We start from the raw sequence: 23,603 nt of genomic DNA on the forward strand, positions 1-23,603 counted from the left end.
TTCTTAACCAAGGAGATTTGTGTGGTGCATATCATGTCTGCATCAAGGTGAAATGGCTATTACAGAGATTCCAGTTAAGAAGGTCATCATTCTCTGCATGCATGAAGAGCAAATCAATCTTCTGAAGCAAAAGGAAATGCTATGTTGGATTTGGTGCTGGCAAGTACTGTGACTATGATAGATAAAATGGCTGCTGGGGAATAACCTTGGACCAAGTGATCATGCGTTAGTCCAGAAGGATTTAATTGAATAGGCTGTTGGAAAAGTGGCTGTAACTAAGGTATTTTATTTCAAAATGGCTGATTTTGACAAGTTACAAGTTGAGTACAGAGATGAACTAGACGTCATTCTGGAGAATCTGGAAATATGGAAAAGGACCTATATTTTAAAAAGAACATTGCGTAGATAACTCACAGTTTGCATTTTTTAGAAAGGTTCCAAGCCCTGATTGCTTCTATTAATATGATGCACACAGGTACCACCCATTTCCAACTATTGAACTATGAATCTCTGGACCATTGTAATTAGCAAAGGAATCCCATTGCAGTGTAGAAAGTAGTCAGAAATTTTTGCAGTTTTCTTAAAACTGACTGCATAAAGAAAGGTGAGAGTCATAGTAATTACACAGGGGAATTTATTGAGCTACATGTCCTGACAATACAGATGACAACTTGGTTTCTTTCATTTGTACAAATGGCCCTCTTATATTCTATTACTATAACATTTGGCTCATTCCTGTACCAGATGAGACACTCACCAATCTACAATACTTCTGAATTTTTTGTTTGATTGTTTGGCTTCATTATTTTGGTCTTTTATATCAGCTGATTAATTTATGGTAAACTTGTGATAGTGATTTTTGTGTGGGCAACTATGTGCAGTTTTACTGGTACTGTTGGTAATAATTTCAGACTGCAAAGCTGCTTGCCAGCTTGTTCTCACATTACTCCTACAGTAGAGGAGGATGGAATGGAATGAATGCTGTAAACTCAGGAAATAGAATATGTTGACCATTGTAGACCAGACTGAATTCCACTCATTTAAAGTGCAGAAAATTGCATTAAAAAATAAAATATGCTGAATAACATTATTTTATCTATGTATATATACAATAGAACTGCGTTTGAAATAAACGGTGGTTTAGAAATCAATTTGGATGACAAACATAGGTAGCCTAATGGCACATCAAGTATGTTTCCCTATGCAAGCCTTCTCACCAACTGACTGGAAAGCCAAACAACATCGGCATGACATTAGCAAATTTCTCCTTGCCTTGCCTAACTTGAATTAATGTCAATAAACACAAAGAAATAAGTAGCACCAGCCTAAAATACAGTATCACAAGTATATGTTTAGATCCCTGAAAAATTGTCCTGTTTTCTTAGGATGAAGAATCTAAATACCATAGAAAATATTTTTAAAAGTGGAGAAAAGTAATAGTTATTTTGATAAATTTCAAATTAAGTCTTTAAACTTAATATTGCTCAGAAATACTGCTCAGAAATAGAAGAAATTTTGCTTGTGTTTAGACTTTTTGTATGAGAAATGTACTGTATGAGTAAATACTGATTTATTTAACAGTAGGTTAGATTCTGAGGCACTCAGTCTTTGGTATCAGCTAAGCCAGCCATCTCATTACTTCCTACACTATCCAGATAGGTTTAACACATGCAGACTGACTTCAGTATGGATTGTTACATGGAAAAACAGCTGTAGAGAAATCAGTCCTAATTCCTCAAAGATATAGGACTTCATTGTTTTACAGCCAAGCTGTCATCTTATAGGTCACTTGATCATTTGAAAGTGCTTCTTCCTGCCTCTGGAGGAGTGTGATAAACCAAGTTACCTATTCATACACACAAACGCAAAGGCATTTGTCATTTTGAGTAACATGAGATGATTCCACATACATCTTTTGTCCTTTAGTATAGATTTCTTGAAATATTTTATCCAGCTAAATGTCTGTGGTCCCAAACTCCTAATTTAAAAATGTTGATAAATGAAGTATCTCTTTAGCTAATAAATGAAGTATCTCTTTAGTTATCCTTTGTCAGCAACATTCATTTTAATGGAAAGTGAGTTTACAGGGTTACATGATTGAACTACTGAGCCAAGTCAGTGTTGGCAAATGATGGGCTAAATTATTGATGTTACACACTAATGAATTCTGATGAGAAATAAAACACAGACATTACGTTTCAAGTGGTTCATAATTATTTTTGTACTTTAAAAGCAATTTTATTCTTTTGCCAAATCATACTAGTCTGTAAAACAAAAACACTGCTGGTGATTATAACTAGAATTAGTGAATTTGCGGCAAAAATGTTTCTCTACATTGCCCCATGGATACTTTACTCATATGAGGCTTTTCATTTCCTTCTCATTTCTGGGAAAAGATAATTAAATTAAATGATGAAATTTTAAAACCTTTAAATAAGACAATCTTCTTTTCAGCCATGATTAAGAGCTCAGTAGGTATGTTTATAATCAATGATACAGCAGCATGGATAATGGAGTTGTGTTAAATGACCATAATTAAATCAGGAAGTAACAAAAACAAGGAAGCTTCTTAAAGTTCTGACCCAGCATGATGTATTTTAAGAAAGGAGGCTCAGAATTAAATATAAGATGGGTTAGCATTAATCAGACAAAATGGACTAATGTTTGCACACAGTTTTAACATCTTTCAAAATGCTTAATAATGGTATAAAATAAATTGCTCATTCAGCATTGTTTCAAATGTAAATTGTATAGTCATGAAAACATGTCCTAAATCATCAGTAGTATTACAGTATTGCTGGTAATGCACAGCATGTTTTTAAAAAGATGTTGTGTATCATAAGCCCTGAGCCTTCATGCCACTAAACACATCATTTTCAACATCTGTCAGAGAGGTTTTATACAAATCTCTGGCATAACGGCAAACTCTAAGTGTGATGTGGTCTATTCAGAAGTGGTTATCTTTGTAAATAAATAAATAAAGTTTATCACATTGAGAATGAAGTGCATACCTCTGCAATTCATATTTGTGCTTGCCCTCCTTCTCCTTTCATGCGTTGTATTTCAGCAAATACATTTGTCAGCATTTATTAAACCAAGATTTCCTATTATGTTCAAACAATGGAAGTATAGTGTAAGAGCTCTCTTTAAACTGTAGTATTACATCACAGATAGTCACTCTAGTTTGGATGAAGCCTTGAATGATTAGACTGTTATATTTTTATTCTATGTATATGTATACGTATATGTATATAATCCAATGAGACCAACAAACCTAATAGTACTGGCTCTGATTTTTTTTCTATTAAAACAATTCTGTGAGGTGGATTGGTGATTTTTATGTCATTATTAAACATGAGAGTGACTGATCCAAGATCACTTAGTTGGCTTTCATGCTTAAGACAGGTCTAGAAGTCACAGTATCTTGATTTCCAGCACCTTAACCACAACACCAAATTAACTTATTAGAACTAGGCAGAAATCTCTGCTCATTCAGTAATATTTGGCAGATTGGGGCTACTTTGTGATCTGATGATTATGCAAGGTGATTAAATGGAATGACCTGATGATTAAATCTTATGGGACTCAGGAAACATGTTTTCCTCATTATAGCACTTAACCTTTGGAATGACCTCCCCCAGGGAACTGTATGGCCCCCATCTTAATTACTTTCAGAAAAATCACAAAAAAAATGGTTGTTCATCCAGAAAGTAGTTGTGTAGTCCTTATAAGATTATTTGTTTAATCTACCTATCCTCTGTCCTGGCTCCTGATTTCTTGTTCCTGGCGGTTGCCAAGAAGTAAGGCAGCCTAAATTCTGAAGATAATTAATTAAATAATTTAATTGAGTCTAGTATAACTTTATTGTTTGAAACTTACATTACTACTATTATAAATCAAATTCACTTTTAACTTGTTTAAAAGTTACAATATATAACTTTAATTTGGGGGGAAATATCTACTTTTCCACTGTTATTTCCAATAACGGAGAATATTTGTAGGTCAGGGTTGAAATGAGGGGTCCTTGGTGCTCTCTGAGCTTGGAGCAACTGGAGTGATGTAACCTAGCTTCGGTATTGAAATATCTGCAAGGAAACAACCAAGCTCAGAGTAGGCACTAAGGATCCCTCCCCCCCAGTTATTTTTATTCATGCTTGGATATCTATATGTAGGTTTATTTCAAGACGAAACAAAAGTTGATATAATCTTTTTGAGGCATTCCAAATTCCCACTTCAGAAACTTGAAGAATTGCTTTGCATAGATGATACATCTGAGACTCTTTTGAACTGAAATGATTGAACTATTAGTTTTCTGGCATGCTGGGTTCATACTAATCTAAACAGAACTAGTAGAAGTGGATGTGGGCCATTTGAAGAATAAAAGGATTCAGACTCTCAAGAATTCAAAATTCAGACTCTCAATAGAAAGAAATACAAAATAGACTATGATATTAACAAAGCCATGATCTAGGGAAACAGCCAGCTATTTAAGCTAAGATCAAGCTATGTATAACCTGATAAAGAGTAGCAATGCTAAGAAAGCTGGCATGCAAGTCAATTATATATGAAAATATAAAAACAACCCAGTTGAAGGAAGCCAGAACAAGGAAGAGCTAGGAATGGTCATTTTTCAGGAAAGACACTCTAGGACAGCAGCCCCCAACTTTTTGGGCATCAGGAACCGATTCCTTGGAGAGAGGTTTTTCCATAGACTATAGGGGGGCATGGTTTTGTATGCTGCCTGCATCCAGTGGATGGGGCTTCACTTGTTTGTACTGCTCAGTTTCTGGCATGCGGCGGACTGATGCTGATCCACAGACTGGAGATTGGGGACCCCTGCCCTAACATATTAACTTACCTAGTTTAGTCAAGTAATATAAATATTTCAGAAAATATTGGAAAGAAGACTGGAATTTTATGAAGCAGACAAATTATCTCAACACTTTTCAATCTTTGTTTTGCAGCCAAATCAGCCATGGCTACTCTGATAGGTAACTTCTTGTAGGAGAGAGATGGGAGGACTCAAATCAGACAAGATCAAATATTTATTACAATATATACAATATAAGGGGAATGTTACTATCGATTCTGCTTGATTTCTCAGCAGAAATTTATTTGATTAACCAGGGAAAAAACATGTTTTTGAACTGGAATTTGCTAACACATTTGTCTATTCCAGTGATCCTCAACTAAGCAATTCAGTAGCAGTCATCACAGTAATTAGCAATAACTTATTTAGTGAACTTGGTTTTACATTCCTGAGGAGGATATGGATGAGACTGGAGAATTCCCTGTGTTAATTAATACAACATATAGATTTCCAGTCAGTTATATGTTATACCTGGATATGAATGTACAAGCTATCCTGGGTAAAGGGCCAACTTTTGCTTACTCATTCTGGTGTAATCTTATTAAAAGTTATTTTTCAAATGGTTTTCCCTTTTAAGGGAAATAAATAGGGTGGTTGTTGAGAACTAAACATTGGTTTTAATGGAAAATGTATCTGAAGGAAAGAACATCTTTCTTCTACTTTGTATAAGAGGAAGAAATTAAAAACTAGATATGATTGACAGTCATTCAGTATGAAATATGCTAGTCTGTGTTTGAATGTTAAGTATCATATTGGTTTAGAGTGGCATATGGTATAGAGGACATTGCCATTTTTAATTCCTGTTTCCATTTTACCCCAGAAATTTCTCCAGTCCCATTAAAATCTCAAAGACAGGTATGTAGTCTTAAAGAAATGTTGCTATTTTCTGAAATAAAGACATCTCTATAAATATATATAAGGTTTGTCAAATCATCTAAAGAAGTCCTTCACTTATGGCAATGAGTATGTTCCTGAAGGTTCAGTATGGCATATCAGATGATCTGAGAAGGCTTTTAAGGTAAACCTAAATCTTTGGGAGATTTCACTTACCTTCCCACTTGATGATGATTTACATAGTCCTAAAAATGCCTGGAAAATCCATGAAAAAATTACTCCAAAGCCAGACAAGCATGATTAATCTTAGCTATAGTAAGCGGGAGTACAGCTGTAAGTAAATGCTATTTGTTATCTATCTTTACATAAATAGGTAACCTAACTGGCACAAAATAAAAGTAAAAAAACCCTCAAATAGTTATTTCCTACAGCAATAATACACAAAGCTGGATTTATCACATTCTTAAATATTTTGGCAACCAGTATAAGTTTTAAATTGCAAGGTCCCTTTAAAAAAAATAATACTGTATATCCAGGAATCATGTGTTTCCTATTGAATTCATTCTTCATGCAATTCAAGTTTATTGAAGAAGTTAAAAATTTACAAAACTCAGATGGGATATGGTTTTAATGCTTCATCACACTACTCATCATTTGCTTTTCAATCTAGATCAAAATGATCTTTTCTCCTTTCTTCACACACCTACCTTCACAGCTAATATTTTCTGAACAGACTCATGAGAGGCTCCCTGCAACTTCCCGAGTTTGGCTTGGTTATAGAGGGCTTGCAATTTGAAGTATTCCACCACTAGCCTGTGCAGCTTCTTTTGCAGCTGAGAGAGCTAAAAGAGGAAAGGGGAAAAATAAGTCAGAGTGGGAGAGGAAATTAATGGTAGTGTTCAAGAAGAATGATGGAGGGAAATATAGAAAGCAGTCAATAGCCCATTCTGCACTATACGGACCTGACAGGAATTTCACAGCCTCTTGATTTTTCAGCCCACTCATGTGCATTCATCAGAAACCAGTCACATCTGGCTGCCAGGATGGGGGGTTAATTTTCTCTAAATGCCTCAGCAGTTTTGTTCTAGCTGAGGCAAACTCTGTGACTGCAAAGCTGATGAGTAAAATATTTCTACTTCACCCAGTTTAACTCAAAACCGATAGCCTCGGGACATATTGAACCTTTCTTTAAAAAATAATCTTTTGAAGCATTTTGAATGGCACATCAGGTCAGGCCAAAGTTTAAAATGCAAGTTTAAGACTTTGATGGACACTGTGGCTCATTTTTCCTTGTAAAGCTTATCATAGCTTGGCAATGTGTGCTTCAGAGCATGACAAAACTAAAGAGAATTAACTTCACCATCAGCAGCTGAGGGAGAACAATAACAGGAAAGAAATTTCCAGACAGAACTCCCTATTAATCTACCTAGCTATAACCATGTGACAAGAAAGCATCTAGCTGCACTAAATTGCAGTTAAGGCAGCAGCTGAAAGTGACACTACCTTATCTATATCTATCTGTCTAGATGTATACACATGCACACACAAGTTCAAACATTTAAATTTAAGAAGGACAGGTATGTTTTTCACCTCTTGTAAGTATTTCATTGAAAAATAATGCTAAATGCAGCAGAAATTTGACAGCTGCTTTAGGGATATTATTCACATTGCATTTATTTCAACTGATTTGCAACAGAATAAATAAACATATATTTGGAATAATAACTATCTTATCTAATTTATCTATCCATCCATCCATTCATCTATCGACCCATCCATCCATCTACGCCTCTGATAGGCCCAGAGTGTCTTGGGTATTTAGATCTGTCTGCCTGCCCCCAGTCATCAAACCAATAGTCTCCTACTTCATTTGACACATCTCTTTTGAAATGGTGGAAACTTGCAAAGCAATTTAACTATATGGCACAATGATCTCTCCAGAGAAGTACCATTGAAGATGTCCAAATTCCTTGGTATGTCTTAAAGAATTGCTTGAATCCTGACAATATTTTTAGGAGATAAAAATACTGGTAAACTGGAAAATAGTAAATGATAACTAAATGATATGCTGCATAGTTGGTTTTTAATGACTTTTGCTACTTAGCTATGCTACAGCTGTATTGGAAAATCTCAGTCACCATCATCAGTGAATGACCTTTCTAAGCTTGCTTGTGAACCAGATTAAAACAATAGTATAATACTACTTTGGAAGTCTTCCAATTCATTGAGGTCAAAACCAGAAAGGAATGCATGAATAAAAATACTTTAATTACATAAAGTAACATTACTTGGCTGCCCATATTTATTTCCTTGTCTAAATCTGCTTTCAAATTGTATTTGTTACAATGAGAATAGAAAATAGGTAAAACTCACAGAATAACAGAGAAGCTTATAAAAATTAATGGCCTTTCACATCTAAACATGCAATATCTTTGGCTCTTATACAAAACACTGTCAGGAAAACAGGCATACTGAATTATGATAATGTACAAGTAAATTGTGTTTCATAGTGTTTGGATTTGGATTTGGATTTATTCGATTTGTAAGCCGCCCTATTCCCCGAAGGGACTCAGGGTGGCTGAACAAAAGCCAAGGGAAGGGGAACAAATACAGAAAAGTAAGACAAAAACAGGACAACGATACAAACAATTTAAAAACACAGCAAGCACAGCAAATTTGAGTAGGGGGGGGAACTCAACCCCAGGCTTGCTGGGACAGCCACGGCTGTCCGGAAGGCCTGAAGGCTGTCCGGAAGGCCTGAAGGGTGGCGAGGGTCCGAATCTCCACGGGGAGCTCGTTCCAAAGGGCCGGAGCAGCCATAGAGAAGGCCCTCCTCCGGGTGGTCGACAGCCAGCACTGGCCGGCAGATGGAATTCGGATGTTCCATGTACTTCACATACCTTATGTCAATAATCAATATTTTTGCATAATTTGTTTTTTATATCAAGTAAACAATGTTATAAAAGTTAAAAGTTGTGAAAAATAGAAATAGATATCTTATTGATTATCTAATTGTGACATGTCAAACATTACCATACCAGGTTTTGTGTAACTGTCACACTAGGAATTGAATCAAACACGGTTACAATTTCCACACTGTAAAGCTTAGATAATTAGTACCACTTGCTTTCGAGGGCTAGAATCCAAAACATGTTAACATGTGAAGGGATAAATGTACTTCTAGTGGAATCAGATGCAAGGAAGAGATATTAGGAGTTTAGTCCAATAGGTTTGGAGAACATCAGAAAAAAATAAGTGCCACTTTTGAACCTTTGAAAATTTTTAAAAGCTATTTCTGAGATATAAAGGATTATATTTTCAGAGTAACAGTAGAAATTTTACTACAAACTCTTGATTACCCAAGTGTGTCTAATTCTAGTCAAACTGCCATAAGGGAAAAATGAGGGAAGATAAAGTCCTACAAAGAGCTCTTGAACTGAAAAAAAAAAAGAAAATAAGGTGAAGAAAAGAAGATACAATACAAAATACAAAACATAGCTGAATAGACAGAAAATGAAATACCTAGAATTATGGAAGTTAAAGACTTCTGCCTCACTGTTTATTTTCAGTTTGATGGATAGATAGAGAAAAATATAAGAGAAATCCCAATGGAATCACCCAACTCAAGATTCATAGCAGAAACAGGCATGCATTGTTTGTGAATAATACCCCACATAATGCAAAAGAAGATCCTTTTTGTGGACAATAGTTTTGACATACTCAAAAAGGGGTAAATAAAAAACACACATAAAACTGGCAATTGCGTACTTTAAAAAGTATCAAATTCACAAAAGAAGAAGAGAACAATAACAGGCTATCCTTCCTAGATATTTTCATCAGCAGAGAGAGCAGTGAAAAACTTCTGACTTGGGTATATTAAAAAAAACATCACAACAACACATACAAAACAATGCTACAATAACAGAGTGACAATTCTATTGCCTACAAAGAAACAATCAGCTCTACAAACAGTATTCAAATGAGCAAAACCACATTGCAGCAGCCCAGAGCTCTGTAGAGAGAAAATAGATTATCTTTGCAGCATCCTTTAGTGCAGTGGTTCCCAAAGTGGGCGGTACTGCCCCCTGGGGGGCGATGGGACTTAGGGGGGCGCTAAGAGGCAAGGGGTGTGGCAGGGGGCGCTAAGAGGCAAGGGGGCAGCAGGGGGGCGCTAAGAGGCAAGGGAGGTGGCAGAGAAGTGCTGGAGGTGTTCTGCTGTACTGTACTCCCAACTCACCTAGCTTAGCACGCAGGCGCAGAAGGGAATGCAATGGGACCGAAAGCAAGAGTCCTTCCCTGCGCGGCTTGTGTGGAGGTGGCGGCTCAGTCTCGCCTCACCAGGAACCGGTGACGCTGCTCCTTTGGGAAGGCTTGGGTCTCGCATGCGCCTTCAATGGGTGGAAGGGCTGGGTTCTTCTTTGTCACGTGAAACTGGTGGTTAAAACTGCTCCTCCAGCTGCCGGGGGGGCGGCCGTGAATCCCTAAACATAGTGATGGAGTTGTCTTCCCTGCTTCTCGCTCGCTTTGCCACCTTCCTTCTCCGTTATTTAACGAATGGGCGTGTGGGTGAACAGCTTCACAAGAGCCAAAGTTCCTATCCCACCTGACATGAGCCCACGGAGATCCTCGGCCAGTCTGTCATGCTGTGTAGAAACTGAGCTGCTGCCTCCATAAAAAATTGCAGGGGAAGCTGAAATTTTGGAATGTGATTCTAAGAGGAAGAGTGTCTACTCCACTTGAGCTACTTTCTTATGTAAATAAGGATTGAACAGCGTACAAAAGAGGTTGTGGATTGTAATCCTTTCATGCTGGGGCAGGGAGTGATTTTGCAGCTACTTCATAGATGCACATTTTTTTCTATAGTATTAATATTGTTAATAGGATTCTGCCAGCCTCTGTTTTGCTGCTTGCTTTTTGACTGCCATGACGTCCAATGGCTAAGGTTCTTTCTTTAAGTGTAAAATATTGGGGAGAACCCAAAGAGCTAGTCCTATTTCTTATTCAAGTGTGGAATTATATGCAGATCTATGGCGATGAACTGGGTTCTGATGAAGCTAAGGTAAGAATTATATTGATGGCTTTGGAGAAAAAAGCAGCAGATTGGATGGTGGAGTTGCACAATGCCGACTCCCTACTTTTGAGAGACTTTAATGGGTTTAATGACCCCCTCACAGAGCGAAGAGCCAGAATTAAATTTACAACTCTCACGCAGGGGAAACGGCCAGTAGCTGATTATGTACAAGAATTTCGGGAGCTGTCAGCTTATATGAGAGGGTGGTCTGAAGAAGCATTGTTAGACCATTTCGCTGATGGTTTAAACAAAGAGATTTACCAGCATTGTGTGAACAGAAGACCTCCCCGTAGATTGCAACCCTAGTATGAAGCAGCCACTGATGTGGAAATTGACCTAGCCAGGCTGAATTACAAAGGGGAAGGTGAGGGTGAAGAATCCTCCCCTGCCAAATCCCCCCAAGAGTTCCGAAAGTGGGGAACGGGTGGATTTGCAAGCAAGCCCAAACCCTTCGTGTACTTCCACTGTGGGAAGGAGGGGTACCATGCCGTGAATTGCTGGGTCAAGTTGAGCCAACATACCCCACCCCTTCTGAAGGAGAAGAAGCTGGAGAAACCTCCCAGCAGGAGGAAAGAACCTGCATTGAAAGGGGAGGATCCCTCTCCGCGTTTCAACCCTGTGGAAGGAGGACACGAAACCCCAGCTCCTCAGAAGGAAGTGACTCTGATGATGAAGAACGCTGGGTAAGTTCCCGTTCAGGACCCATGACTATTTCGGTTGAACTTAGAGTGCCCTCTTCTGGCGCGCGGGAGAAAATTCTAGCTCTTTTAGATTCCGGTTGTACACGCTGCATTATGAGCCCAGAAATAGTAGAGAAATTGGGATTGAAGCTAAAAACTTTAAAAATCCCAATTGCATTTTGCCAATTGGATGGCTCTATTGTAGGAGGGAGCCCTGCTCATTTTGTCACTGAACCTATTGAGATGTGGATGGGAACCCACCAGGAAACAGTAAGTTTTATTGTAGTTCCAGGGATGGACCGACCCCTTATATTGGGATTGCCTTGGCTGCGTAAGTGGAACCCACACATAAATTGGAGGAAAGGTTGGTTAGGCATCAGGTCTGCTACGCCCCCTGAAAGGGAGGAAGGGGTTCCAGAACTGAATAAGTCAGACCCCAACCTAGCAGCCAGAGGGCAGGAAAAAATTGAAGGGGAGGAAAAAATCCCAAAAGAATACTGGGACCTGAAAGATGTTTTCAGTGAAAAAGCTTCAGATAAGTTGCCCTCACACAGACCCACCGATTGCAGCATTGACATTCTACCTGGAGTAAAACTCAAATTTACTCAATGACTCCTAGGGAAATGGACGAATTGAGAAAATTCATTGACAAAAATTTTGAAAGGGATTTAATTGAACCAGCTAGACCTCGAGTGGCTGCTCCAGTCTTATTCAGAGAAAAGAAAAATGGCTCCTTTAGTCTCTATGTGAATTTTAAAAACCTGAATGGGGTTTGTGTCCAAAATGTCTACCCCTTACCACTGATGAAGGACATGCTGGCCCAGCTGGGTAAAGGGAAAATTTTCACAAAATTAGATCTACGCGAGGCCTACTACTGGGTCAGGAGAGAGATGAGTGGAAAACTGCGTTTAATTGCCCTCTTGGTTGTTTCCAATTTTGAGTTACGCCGTTTGGACTGCAGGGGGTGCCAGCTGTTTTCATGCAATTGATTAATGAGGTTTTACATGATCACCTTTACAAAGGCATGATGGTCTATCTGGACGATATCCTTATTTACATGGAAACACGTGAAGAACACGTGAAGCTTGTTCGCACAGTACTCAAAAAGCTTCGTGCAGCAGAACTGTATGCTAAATTATCTAAATGCGAATTTCATCAGGAAAAGGTGGATTATCTGGGGTATCGCATCTCCCACGATGGGATAGAAATGGACCCAGCAAAGGTCAAAGCAGTCACCGAATGGGCGGCCCCCGCATGCGCAAGCAACTGCAAAGTTTCTTAGGTTTTGCTAATTTCTATCGTCAATTTATTCCTTCTTTTGCCAAGATTGCCTTGCCAATTACAAACCACCTGAAATCAAAGGAGCGGGGGGAACCCAAACCGGGTAAGCCCTTAAACTGGACTATGGAATGCCAAGCTGCGTTCGAGAAATTAAAACGCCTGTTTGCAGCTGAACCAGTCCTGCAACACCCGGACATGGATTCACCTTTTGTGGTACAGGCAGATGCTAGTGATGTGGCAGTAGGGGCGGTGCTACTTCAGGCAAATGCACACGGGAAGTTGCAACCCTGCGCTTATACCTCTCGAAAGCTAACAGAGACTTGGAGACGATGGGCTATTTGGGAAAAGGAAGCTTTTGCTGTCAGGTGGGCCTTGATGACCTGGCGTCATTTTTTGGAGGGGGCAAAAAACCCTTTTGAGGTATGGACTGATCACAAGTATTTAGAGGCATTGAAAACCCCCCGGAAACTATCCCCTAAACAAATGAGATGGGCACAACATTTCAATAGATTCAATTTCACTTTGAAATATATCTCAGGAGGGAAAATTTTTATGGCTGATGCTTTGTCCGGACTTCCTCAATACAACAGTTCAAAGCTTAGTGTTGTCCAACCTGTCATGCCAACGAGAAGCCTCGCCACTCCGGTTGTCACCAGAAGCCAAATCACTTCCAATTTGGAAGTCACACAGGACCTGGTTGCAAAGCTCAAGGAAGCTCTTGAAATTGATGAGTGGTTTCGCCAACATACGGATGAATGCACCGTGAAGGATGGCCTGGCTTGGATTGGAGCTAAATTGTATGTTCCCGCAACTATTAGAGCCATGGTCCTTCAACGTGCTCACGACTCACGTATGGCTGGACATTTTGGTTTTGTGAAAACCCTGCATCTCATCAAGAGACAATTTTGGTGGCCCTAGTTGAAAAAAGACATTGAGTCTTATGTTGCTAGTTGCCCCACTTGTGCTGCGGCAAAACGACCACCAGGAAAGCCTCAGGGATTGCTCCAGGCAGTGGCCTGTCCTGAGGCACCATGGAAGGAGATCTCTATGGATTTCATTGTTGAGTTACCAGAAAGTCAAGGAAATACGGTGATTTGGGTGGTTACCGACTTGTTCTCCAAACAGGTTCATTTTGTTCCTTGTTCCAAAATCCCTTCTGCTAAATCCCTGGCTAAGTTGTTCATCACACATATCTATCGTCTACGTGGGGTACCTGACCGCATCATCTCAGATAGGGGGGTCCAATTTACCTCCTTGTTTTGGAAAGAATTTCTGAAGTTGATAGGCTCCACCCAGGGCTTAAGCCCTGCCCACCACTCTCAAACTAATGGAGCTTGTGAGAGGACTAATTCTGTACTAGAACAGCATCTCCATTGTTTCATCAATTACCAACAGGATAATTGGGTGGAATTGTTGCCTTATGCTGAGGTGGCATATAACAACTCAGTACACAGCAGCACGGGGTTTACGCCCTTCAAAGTGGTGTACGGACATGATTTTGTGCCTATCCCCGAAATATCTTGAGAAAAACCGCAAGTGCTGTCCCGTTCCGAATGGAGTGACCAGCTCCGAGAAATGTGGCCTTTAACTTACCAGGCGCTGGATGCGGCACATCAAGCACATAAGAAACATAGGATAAAAAGGATAAAAAAAGGGCGAAGGTGAGGGAATATAAAGTTGGTGATTGTGCATATTTATCCACCAAATTTCTCTGAACTTCTCAAAAGTCAAAGAAATTAGGCCCAAAGTATGTTGGTCTGTTCCCTATTGTAAAGGTCATCAACCCTGTGTCCATACGTCTGGAACTGCCTAAGTATCTTAACCGTGTTTACCCGGTGTTTTATGTCAATCTCTTGAAACCAGAATGCGCTTCTCCATTGCGGGGTTCTTTGGCAGCTCCTGCCGTCCCACTCCTGATTGAGGGTGAACAGCATTTTGAGATTAAGGAAATTTTGGACTCTAGGAAACATAGAAACCGTGTTCAATACCTTGTGGCCTGGAAGCATTTCCCTCCATCTCCTGCTGAATGGGTCGATAAGTCCCATGTGCGGGCTCCTCGACTTCTCCATGAATTCTACTCTACCTACCCAGACAAGCCTTGACCTCGATTGATTTCTCTTGTCTTTCCCCACCCCTTTTTCTTCAATGTTATGTTGTTCGTTTGTTTGTCTGTCTGTGTTCTTCCCTTTCTGCAGGGATGATCGTCCTTTTTCTGGAGGAGGACCGGATGTCAGCCTCTGTTTTGCTGCTTGCTTTTCGGCTGCCATGGAACGGGGGGGCATGGTATTGGGTGAGGGAATTAATCTGTACTGGAGGACTGTTAATTGGGAGTTGTTCACACCATTCGTTTGCGCATGTGGAAGGAGGGGAGTTTCCCGCCAAGGCCAACTGTCCAGCATTCCAACCTGATGATGATGTTTGAATATGTATCCCATCTGACAGCTGTAGAGATATACGATTGGACTATGGACTGGGGTACCAAGGAAAGGGGAATGAATCATGTATTGATATCTGTTGTGATGCAGCAGATGTCTGCTGTGAGTCTTTTCGGGATACAAGATTCATACAAGCTGGGGCTTGTTAGAGGCAGGTTTGGAGATAAAAGGACGGATGCTGCCACGCCCTAGTCGCAGGAGTCAACGTTCCTTCGTGCGTTCCTGGGTTCATACAACATTGCTTGATACACTTGGATAAGTGCTTTGGTATTTCATGCAACCCTGATTTGTGGAGACTTTGGAATGTTTGGAATGTTTGGAATGTTTATTATAATTTATAGGCCGCCCTTTTCCCTGAGGGGACTCAGGGCGGCTTACAAAACACGGGAAAGGGGGTACAAAGACAAAAGACATAAGACAATACATAATATTAAAAATAGAGCACAACATTCATTCATCATTCGGGAGGGGACAAACTAAGATTTTTCATCCCCAGGCCTGACGGGCTAGCCAGTTCTTGAGGGCTGTGCGGAAGGCCTGGGCGGTGGTGAGGGTGCGAATCTCCACGGGGAGATTGTTCCATAGCGTCGGAGCTGCAACTGAGAAGGCTCTCCTGCGAGTAGTCGCCAGTCGGCACTGACTGGCAGATGGGATTCGGAGGAGGCCTACCCTGTGCGATCTGATGGGACGCAGGGAGGTAATTGGCAGAAGGCGGTCTCTCAAATAGCCAGATCCACTACCATGGAGCGCTTTGTGAGTGGTAAGTAGGACCTTGAAGTGCACCCGGAGATCAACAGGTAGCCAGCGCAGCTCACGGAGGATCGGTGTTATGTGGGCGAACCGTGGTGCGCCCACAATCACTCGCGCGGCCGCATTCTGGACTAGCTGAAGTCTCCGGGTGCTCTTCAAGGGCAGCCCCATGTAGAGCACGTTGCAGTATTCCAGCCTAGAGGTCACAAGGGCTCGAGTGACTGTTGTGAGAGCCTCCCGGTTCAGGTAGGGCCGCAACTGGCGCATCAGGCGAACCTGAGCAAATGCCCCCCTGGTCACAGCTGACAAATGATGGTCGAAACTCAGCTGTGGGTCCAGGAGGACTCCCAAGTTGCGGACCCTGTCTGAGGGGTATAAATTTTGTCCCCCCAGCCTGATTGATGGAACATTAACCAAATTTTTGGGAGGAAAACACAACAGCCACTCGGTCTTTTCCGGGTTGAGCACCAGTTTGTTAGCTCTCATCCAGTCTTTAACAGCCTCAAGGCCCCGGTTCATCACTTCCACCGCTTCATTGAGTTGGCACGGGGCGGACAGATACAACTGTGTATCGTCCGCATATTGGTGGTATTTTATCCCGTGCCTCCGAATGATCTCGCCCAGCGGTTTCATGTATATGTTAAATAGTAGGGGGGATAAGACCGAACCCTGCGGCACCCCACAAGTAAGGGGCCTCGGGGACGATCTCTGCCCCCCCACCAACACCGACTGCGACCTGTCCGAGAGGTAGGAGGAGAACCACTGCAGAACAGTGCCTCCCACTCCCACCTCCCGCAGTCGTCGCAGAAGGATACCATGGTCGATGGTATCGAAAGCCGCTGAGAGGTCAAGGAGAACCAGGATGGACGCATGGCCTCCATCTCTGGCTCTCCAGAGATCATCGGTCAATGCGACCAAAGCGGTTTCTGTGCTGTAACCGGGCCTGAAGCCAGACTGGAAGGGGTCAAGATAGTTAGCTTCCTCCAAGGTACGCTGAAGCTGGAAGGCCACCACCTTCTCAACAACCTTCCCCACAAAGGGGAGGTTGGAGACTGGACGGTAGTTGTTAAGAATTGCTGGATCCAAGGACGGTTTCTTCAGGAGGGGTCTCACCACCGCCGCCTTCAGCGCGGTGGGGAGGTGTCCCTCCCGAAGAGAGGTGGTAACAACCGCCTGGATCCAGCCTCGTGTCACCTCACTGCTGTTGGCAACCAGCCAGGAGGGACACGGGTCCAGTATACAGGTGGAGGCGCTCACAGCTCGCATAACCTTGTCCACATTATAAGTGCATTGCTTATAAGAGTTGTTTTGTATTCTGTTATCTGCTTGAAAGAGACTGTATTTCTGTTATTTTTGGGGCTCGAAGCCAGTTTGAACTGAGAACTGATAAAGAAAGTTCCTTTTAAGTTTATTCGTCTTGCTGTTTGTAAAGAGCCGTTAAGGGGGGGACAGAACAGATATCTAATGCTTTCGCGCTCTTTTGCTCAGATCCAGCTTTGCTTAGCTTCTCATCACTTATAATCAGTAAAAGTACACTTAATTCTGAAAAATGGAGTTGAGTGGTTTCTTTCTTGGTTAGCAAGTGAAGGAGCCGTGACAGATTCTTTTTAAAATCATCTGGATTAATAAACAATCTTAATCTTGCCCACTGCTGGAAATACTCCAGAAAATGTGTTTTAAATTAGTAATAATTTTTATAACATTAGTTGGCTGGCTGATATGCTGAAAGAGGGAGGCATGTTTTGTTCAGAATAGTTTGTGTAATTGAGACAAGTGGTCCTCAAGCATTGACACACCTAATAAAACTAGCTTACAGTGCAGTTTAACATCATGTCCTGACTACATCTTTGTGTTTCCCCCCAAAATGAATTGTCATTGCCCTGATCTCATTCCCAGCAATGAGTGAAATATCTTTAATCATTAGTTGTACTAGCTATAAAGTGGCATTTTCCTCCTTTCCTATTGACTTTGCTTGTCAGAAGGTCACAAAAGTGACCAACACGACCCCGAGACACTGCAACCATCATAAATATGAGTAAGTTGCCAAGTGTCTGAATTTTCATCATATGGACATGCGAATGGTGCAACGGTTATAAGTGTGAAAAAGAGTCATAACTCAATTCTTTCAGTGCTATTGTAACTTCATACTGTCACTAAACTAATAGTTGTAACATAAGGACCACCTGTATTTCACAAATTGCTAGGGAAGATACAATCTTGCTCTCTTCCTGTCTACATTCCAAACTCTGCTATCTCTTTGCTCTCTGAAAAGCCTTTTTCCTCCTGCTGCAGACTACAAGTAGTCCTCAGATTACGACTATAATTGAGCCCCAAATTTCTTTTGTTAAGTGGATTTTGCCCTATTTTATTATCTTTCTTGCCACTTGTTAAATGAATCACTGCACTTGTTACTAACGTTGTTAAGTGAATCTGGCTTCTCCATTGACTTTGCCTTGTCAGAAGGTTGCAAAAGATGATCATATGACCTCGACCATGGGGATGCTACAATGGTCATAACTGTCAAAAGTGGTCATAAGTCACTTTTTCAATACCTTTTCAATGATGAAGTTTTTGATCGTTTGCTGCTTCATACAGAAGTTCGTTGGTTATCAAAAGGCAACTGTGTGAGATGCTTTTACAATCTTTTTGACACTGTTGTGGAGTTTTTTGAAAACAAGAATGCCTTGCTCAGTGGTGAACTCAAAGAGATCAGCCATGATATTGCTTATTTATCAGAACTATTTGCAAAGTTCAATGAAGTGAATTTGCAGTTGCAAGGACATTAGGTCAATTCTTACTAAGGTCAAATCTGTCATCTCTATGTTTATTTCAAAGTTAACTCTATTCAAGCGCAATATAGCCGTCGCGAGCTATACCAATTTCCGAGCTTCTCTGAGTTAGAAGAGAAAGGTGGGATACAAGATGATGATCTTCAAGTTTTTTGTGACCATGCTGCATAAAGATATGTCTGAGCGATATCAGGATCTTCTTTCGATGGAAATTCCAGATTGGGTGATAAATCCATTTTCAGATACTGAGGAAGATGTGGTAGTGGAGGAACAACTCATAAAGCTGCACAATGACATTGAGCTGAAGCCAAAGTTTAAGAAATCGTACCAAGAATTTTGGTTACAGAAAAAAATTTCTGATCGCTATCCTGCACTATGGACAATGGTTAAGAAGTTCCTTGTTGCATTTCCAACATCATATTTGGTGGAACGTGGCTTCAGTGTGGTCATCCAACTTCTCTCCAAGCAAAGAAATCAACTCCAGATTACTGAATGTGGCAATTTAAGACTCCTGCTAAGTGACTTAAAACCAGACATTGGGAAACTGGTATCACTTCCATCCATCACATTAAGAATTTACTGAACAGTGAAGTGGTTACTAAATTTTACTGAGTTTACTAAGTTACTAGTCACTAAGGTTCTTGATAAATGACTATCAGATTTTGAAAACCTGGTATCACTGGATCATGTTCAACAATTTTGTTGAATTAACATTAACTAAAAAGATTTTAAAATTGGATTTTGAATAAATGTGCAATTAATTGTTACAGTTTTGAATTTTACTGTTACTATCTTCCTTCCATCGTGCAAACAGCCCAGTCACATGACCCCCCTCAGCCACGCCGACCAAGCCACGCCCACAGAAGCGGTAGAAAAAAATTGAATTCCACCACTGGGTGGGGGGCACTGAGGATCAATTTGTAGCACCAAGGGGGTGGTGGACTGAAAAAGTTTGGGAAACACTGCTTTAGTGCAATGGGTTAAGCACAGAACTTTAAAAAAAAACGTGTTTTTTTTATACAACCAGCTAGGGAACAACTATCAGAACTCATGAAAAGAATAATGATTTCATACATCATTAGAAATCATCAGCAGATTAAATGTAAGTACAGAGGAACAACAGATTTAACCAATCCTGAATTATTATTACACATTATTAATCAAATTTATATAGCCGTCCATCTCACTGAAAAGGACCCTAGGCAGCGCACAGCAGTCTGAATGCTTTGAAGAACAATTATAGGAAACAATGATCAAACATCATTAAATATCTTAAAATTTAAATGTTTTTATTTCAAGACTCAAGATTCATTAAAGAATGGAAGAAAGATTAAAAATATAATTTTGCTGAGTTTTTATAGTTTTGAAAGAAAAGGGAGCAAGAATCTTCCTTGTTATGTACCCATCATATGAAAGTTGTTAATCAGGTTCTTGTTGAAGGAGTTCTGAGTACACATTGACCACAGGATGCTTCCCACTTTGATTATTTAGAAAACAGCTTGACATCTCCCTCTTTCCATCCGATTCAATGCACAATCTGTATGCAAATCTTAATTCAAATACTTACATTTCTCATTTATTAAATTGGAAACCAGCAAAATGGCATATTTTGTATTTTTTTTCAATTTGGCATATTCTAAGAATCAAGCTTCCCCCCTCCCCCCCAGTCTCCATGTTAGAGATTAAACTAGATAAAGAATATGGGAAAACAAGTTTGTAGATTGCTGTCTAGGTTTCTATGCATGCATGAATATCTGATTTACTATCAAATCAGTAACAGCTTTGGTTATTTGCTGAAATCTGTAGAAAAACTGAATGGAGTTCTGAAAACCTGAAAGAGGAAAATGCAATTGTGGGGGGGAAAAACCTGAAGATTTACGAATTGAATTTGTGATGCTGTGAATAACACAGGTCTAGGACAACTTGCGGGGGCCAACTTGCCATGGTCATCTCATCATGGACAACCTGTCGCAGCCAACTTGCTACAGCCAACTTGTCACAGTCAACTTGCCACAGCCAACTCGTCACAGCCAATTTGCCGTGGGACAACTTGCCATGGCCAAATCACCACAGAAAAACTCACTTCAGGACAAGAGTTACACTAATATAGAAGAAATGATAGAATAGAATATTTAAAGAAACAACAGCAGAACGGAGTCATTTCTCTTATCTTCCCCTAAGTATATTCATTCTTATTTTGGCTCATAGCTAGGAACTTTTTCAGGACTTGTGATTAAATTAAAAATGTTATTACGTAATAGCATGCTTAGCTTCATGGAATATTTGACAGCAATCAAATACTGTTAATAATAAACATACAATTGATATGATAGCTGCCAATATTATATGGATAACTAGCAGAAGTGTTAATCTGGAACATCTTTATTTTACTTTTTCCAATTCTTTGCCAATAAGAGTTTACTACTAATTAGTAAGTTATAGACCCAATCAAAATGTATTCTGTTTTTGAGTCTTTTAAAAATATCTAATAAAATTGCTTCTGACTAATAGAAAATTCATTTTTATATGTTTAACTTTCCCAAATACATTTTTATATTTCTACTTTGCCATTTTCTAATGTAGGAAAATGACAATTTAAAAAACTGGTAAAATTATATCCTTGTTTAGCATGAAAACTCACAATGTTCAGAAAAAAAATGAACTACTATCTCTAATTTAAATTTATTGTTTTATCATAGAGAATAAAATACAGAAAGGCAAACAAACAAAAATGAAGCAAAGCATACCTAGTTCCCTGGCTCAGCTGATAAAGGAGGAGAACCTTGTAGCTTAGTGGTTAACACATCTGCCTAAGATGTAATACAGCACAGGTTCTAATCCCAGTAAAGGTATGGCTAGCTGATGAGAGCTAAATAGCTTGAAATAGATCTATACTAGTCTCCCTTTATTTATTTATCAGCACAAATACAACACAAATGTAACAAAGGCAACAGTAAAAATATTGGTTTTCTGTCTGGATGGTCTCTTGTGACGAGCCGATAGACAGAGAATGGAAGCAGTAGACTTCCTCCCATATTTGAGCATACCAGGGGTTGTGACACTAAATACATACATACATACATACATATACATACTAATCTTCCAATCCCTCTGTTAACCATCTGTTATTATTTAACACGTGCTAAAAATGAACTATCTTATCACTAGTGTATGTTTATGAAAAGCTGTAAATTAAAAATTTACCTGAAGAGCAGCTACTCCATTTGCTCACAGTATCATAGTCCTTGCTTAAAGAAATTATTTCATAACCAATAGGTACAATTATGAAGTTGCCATGGGTTCAAAGGATTTACTTATATGTGCTGTAAGAAACATCAGTGCCGTTAAAGCTGTTCAGGCTAAGACTCAAAATATATAGAACTGAAAGTCATACAAAATGGTACAGGTATACCCACTGATGACCTATTTGTTAGTCTTGTAGACAGTTGGGTAACTTTTAAAAGATTTGTTTGAATTATGACAAAAGGACATATTTTTTTAGTCCTAGCTCAAATGTTTATTTAAAAAAAGTTTGCATTATATGGCAATTTTACAAATGTTAATGGAAAATCAGGGGGAAATCTGGATCCTTTCTTTTATTTGGAAATGAAACCAAATGGAGAATGGAATGGATAATGAAATTTAATTGGTGACTAATGTAATTTCATTTACGTTCAATCCTCCAAAGAAAATTCACCAGATTCCATTTTCACGGTCAACTAATTAGTCTGCATTGAAGAGCAATCAACTATTTAATCAATTCATATTGTTAGGTACAAGAACATCCAAAATCAAAATGATAAACATCTCAAAGTTAAAAAAAATTAATGCACTGTGATAACTAATTTAGGGATGTGTACCATTACAAAATCAAAATGTGTTAGAAATGAAGGAGGATGCTGAAAATCAATAAGATACTGTAGTAATTAGCTGAACAAACATGATATTCAGCATTATCAAAATCATGTCAAAGCTGAAGAAATGCCTTCTATTACAATTGTAATACAAGTGTATAAACAATTAAGGTTAAATTTAGCTAGAGCTTATATGGCAACAAATATGTAATACATTCATAAAACTTAATTCAGATACTTGAGCCTCAAAGCATTTCTCTTTAGTTTTGTAAAAAAAAGCCACCTCTCTTTAAGTTACTGAAAACCACATGAACAATTTGAAGCCTGCATATTTCTTTCCATTTCCCCACATTTTTGGGGCTATCAAAGCAAAAAATTGGGGGCATAATACTGAAAATAATGAGAATTAGAATGGTTTCCCACTGATTTTGTGGGAGAAACAATTGAATATGAATTTCAAACTGCAGTAAGGCAACAATCCCATAACAATTAATAGATTTCCCTAACATCCCAAACAGAGGGGAAAATGGAACAAAGTTTCATTTCTTGATAACATCTTATTGTTGTTGCCTTGTGCTCTTTAGTTCTTGGTGCTGGAAAAATATCAATAACATTAGTGCATATCCCAGAACCAAGATTTATTGTAGACCAAATCTATTTAAGTAATGTGAGATATCTACTCAACTCTTAACAGTGAGAATATCTTGATCTAGAGGAAAAAAAAGTGTATTTGTGTTTTGAATAGTAGTAATGGATTAGATGACAGTCAATATATTCTAGAACAGGGGTGTCAAACTCACATTATCATGGCAATATCACGTGACATATTGGGACTTTCCCCCCCTTTGCTAAACCGGGCATGGGTGTGGTCAACACGTGATGCATCTGGCCCGCAGGTCGGGAGCTTGACAGCCTTGCTCTAGAATAATCCTAGTCTTCTTCTCAGATAAATTCTGCAAAAAGTTCAGTCTATTTCAGATAGGGTAGGGCAACATTTTCTATTTCTAATAACTTGCCATTTTTATGGTATACATGAGTC

The 23,603-nt window shown here is 39.5% G+C and overlaps 1 protein-coding gene across 1 annotated transcript in view; it reads right to left on the reverse strand.

The window, feature by feature from the left end:
• The window catches only part of CCDC178 (coiled-coil domain containing 178), a 146,627-nt gene that overhangs the window by 1,514 nt on the left and 121,510 nt on the right, over positions 1-23,603 (reverse strand). The window contains 1 exon segment of the mRNA XM_032222965.1: positions 6,412-6,546. Coding sequence (XP_032078856.1) covers positions 6,412-6,546 — 135 coding nt within the window.

This window comes from Thamnophis elegans, chromosome 8 (assembly GCF_009769535.1).
Source record: "Thamnophis elegans isolate rThaEle1 chromosome 8, rThaEle1.pri, whole genome shotgun sequence".
Lineage (NCBI taxonomy): Eukaryota > Metazoa > Chordata > Lepidosauria > Squamata > Colubridae > Thamnophis > Thamnophis elegans.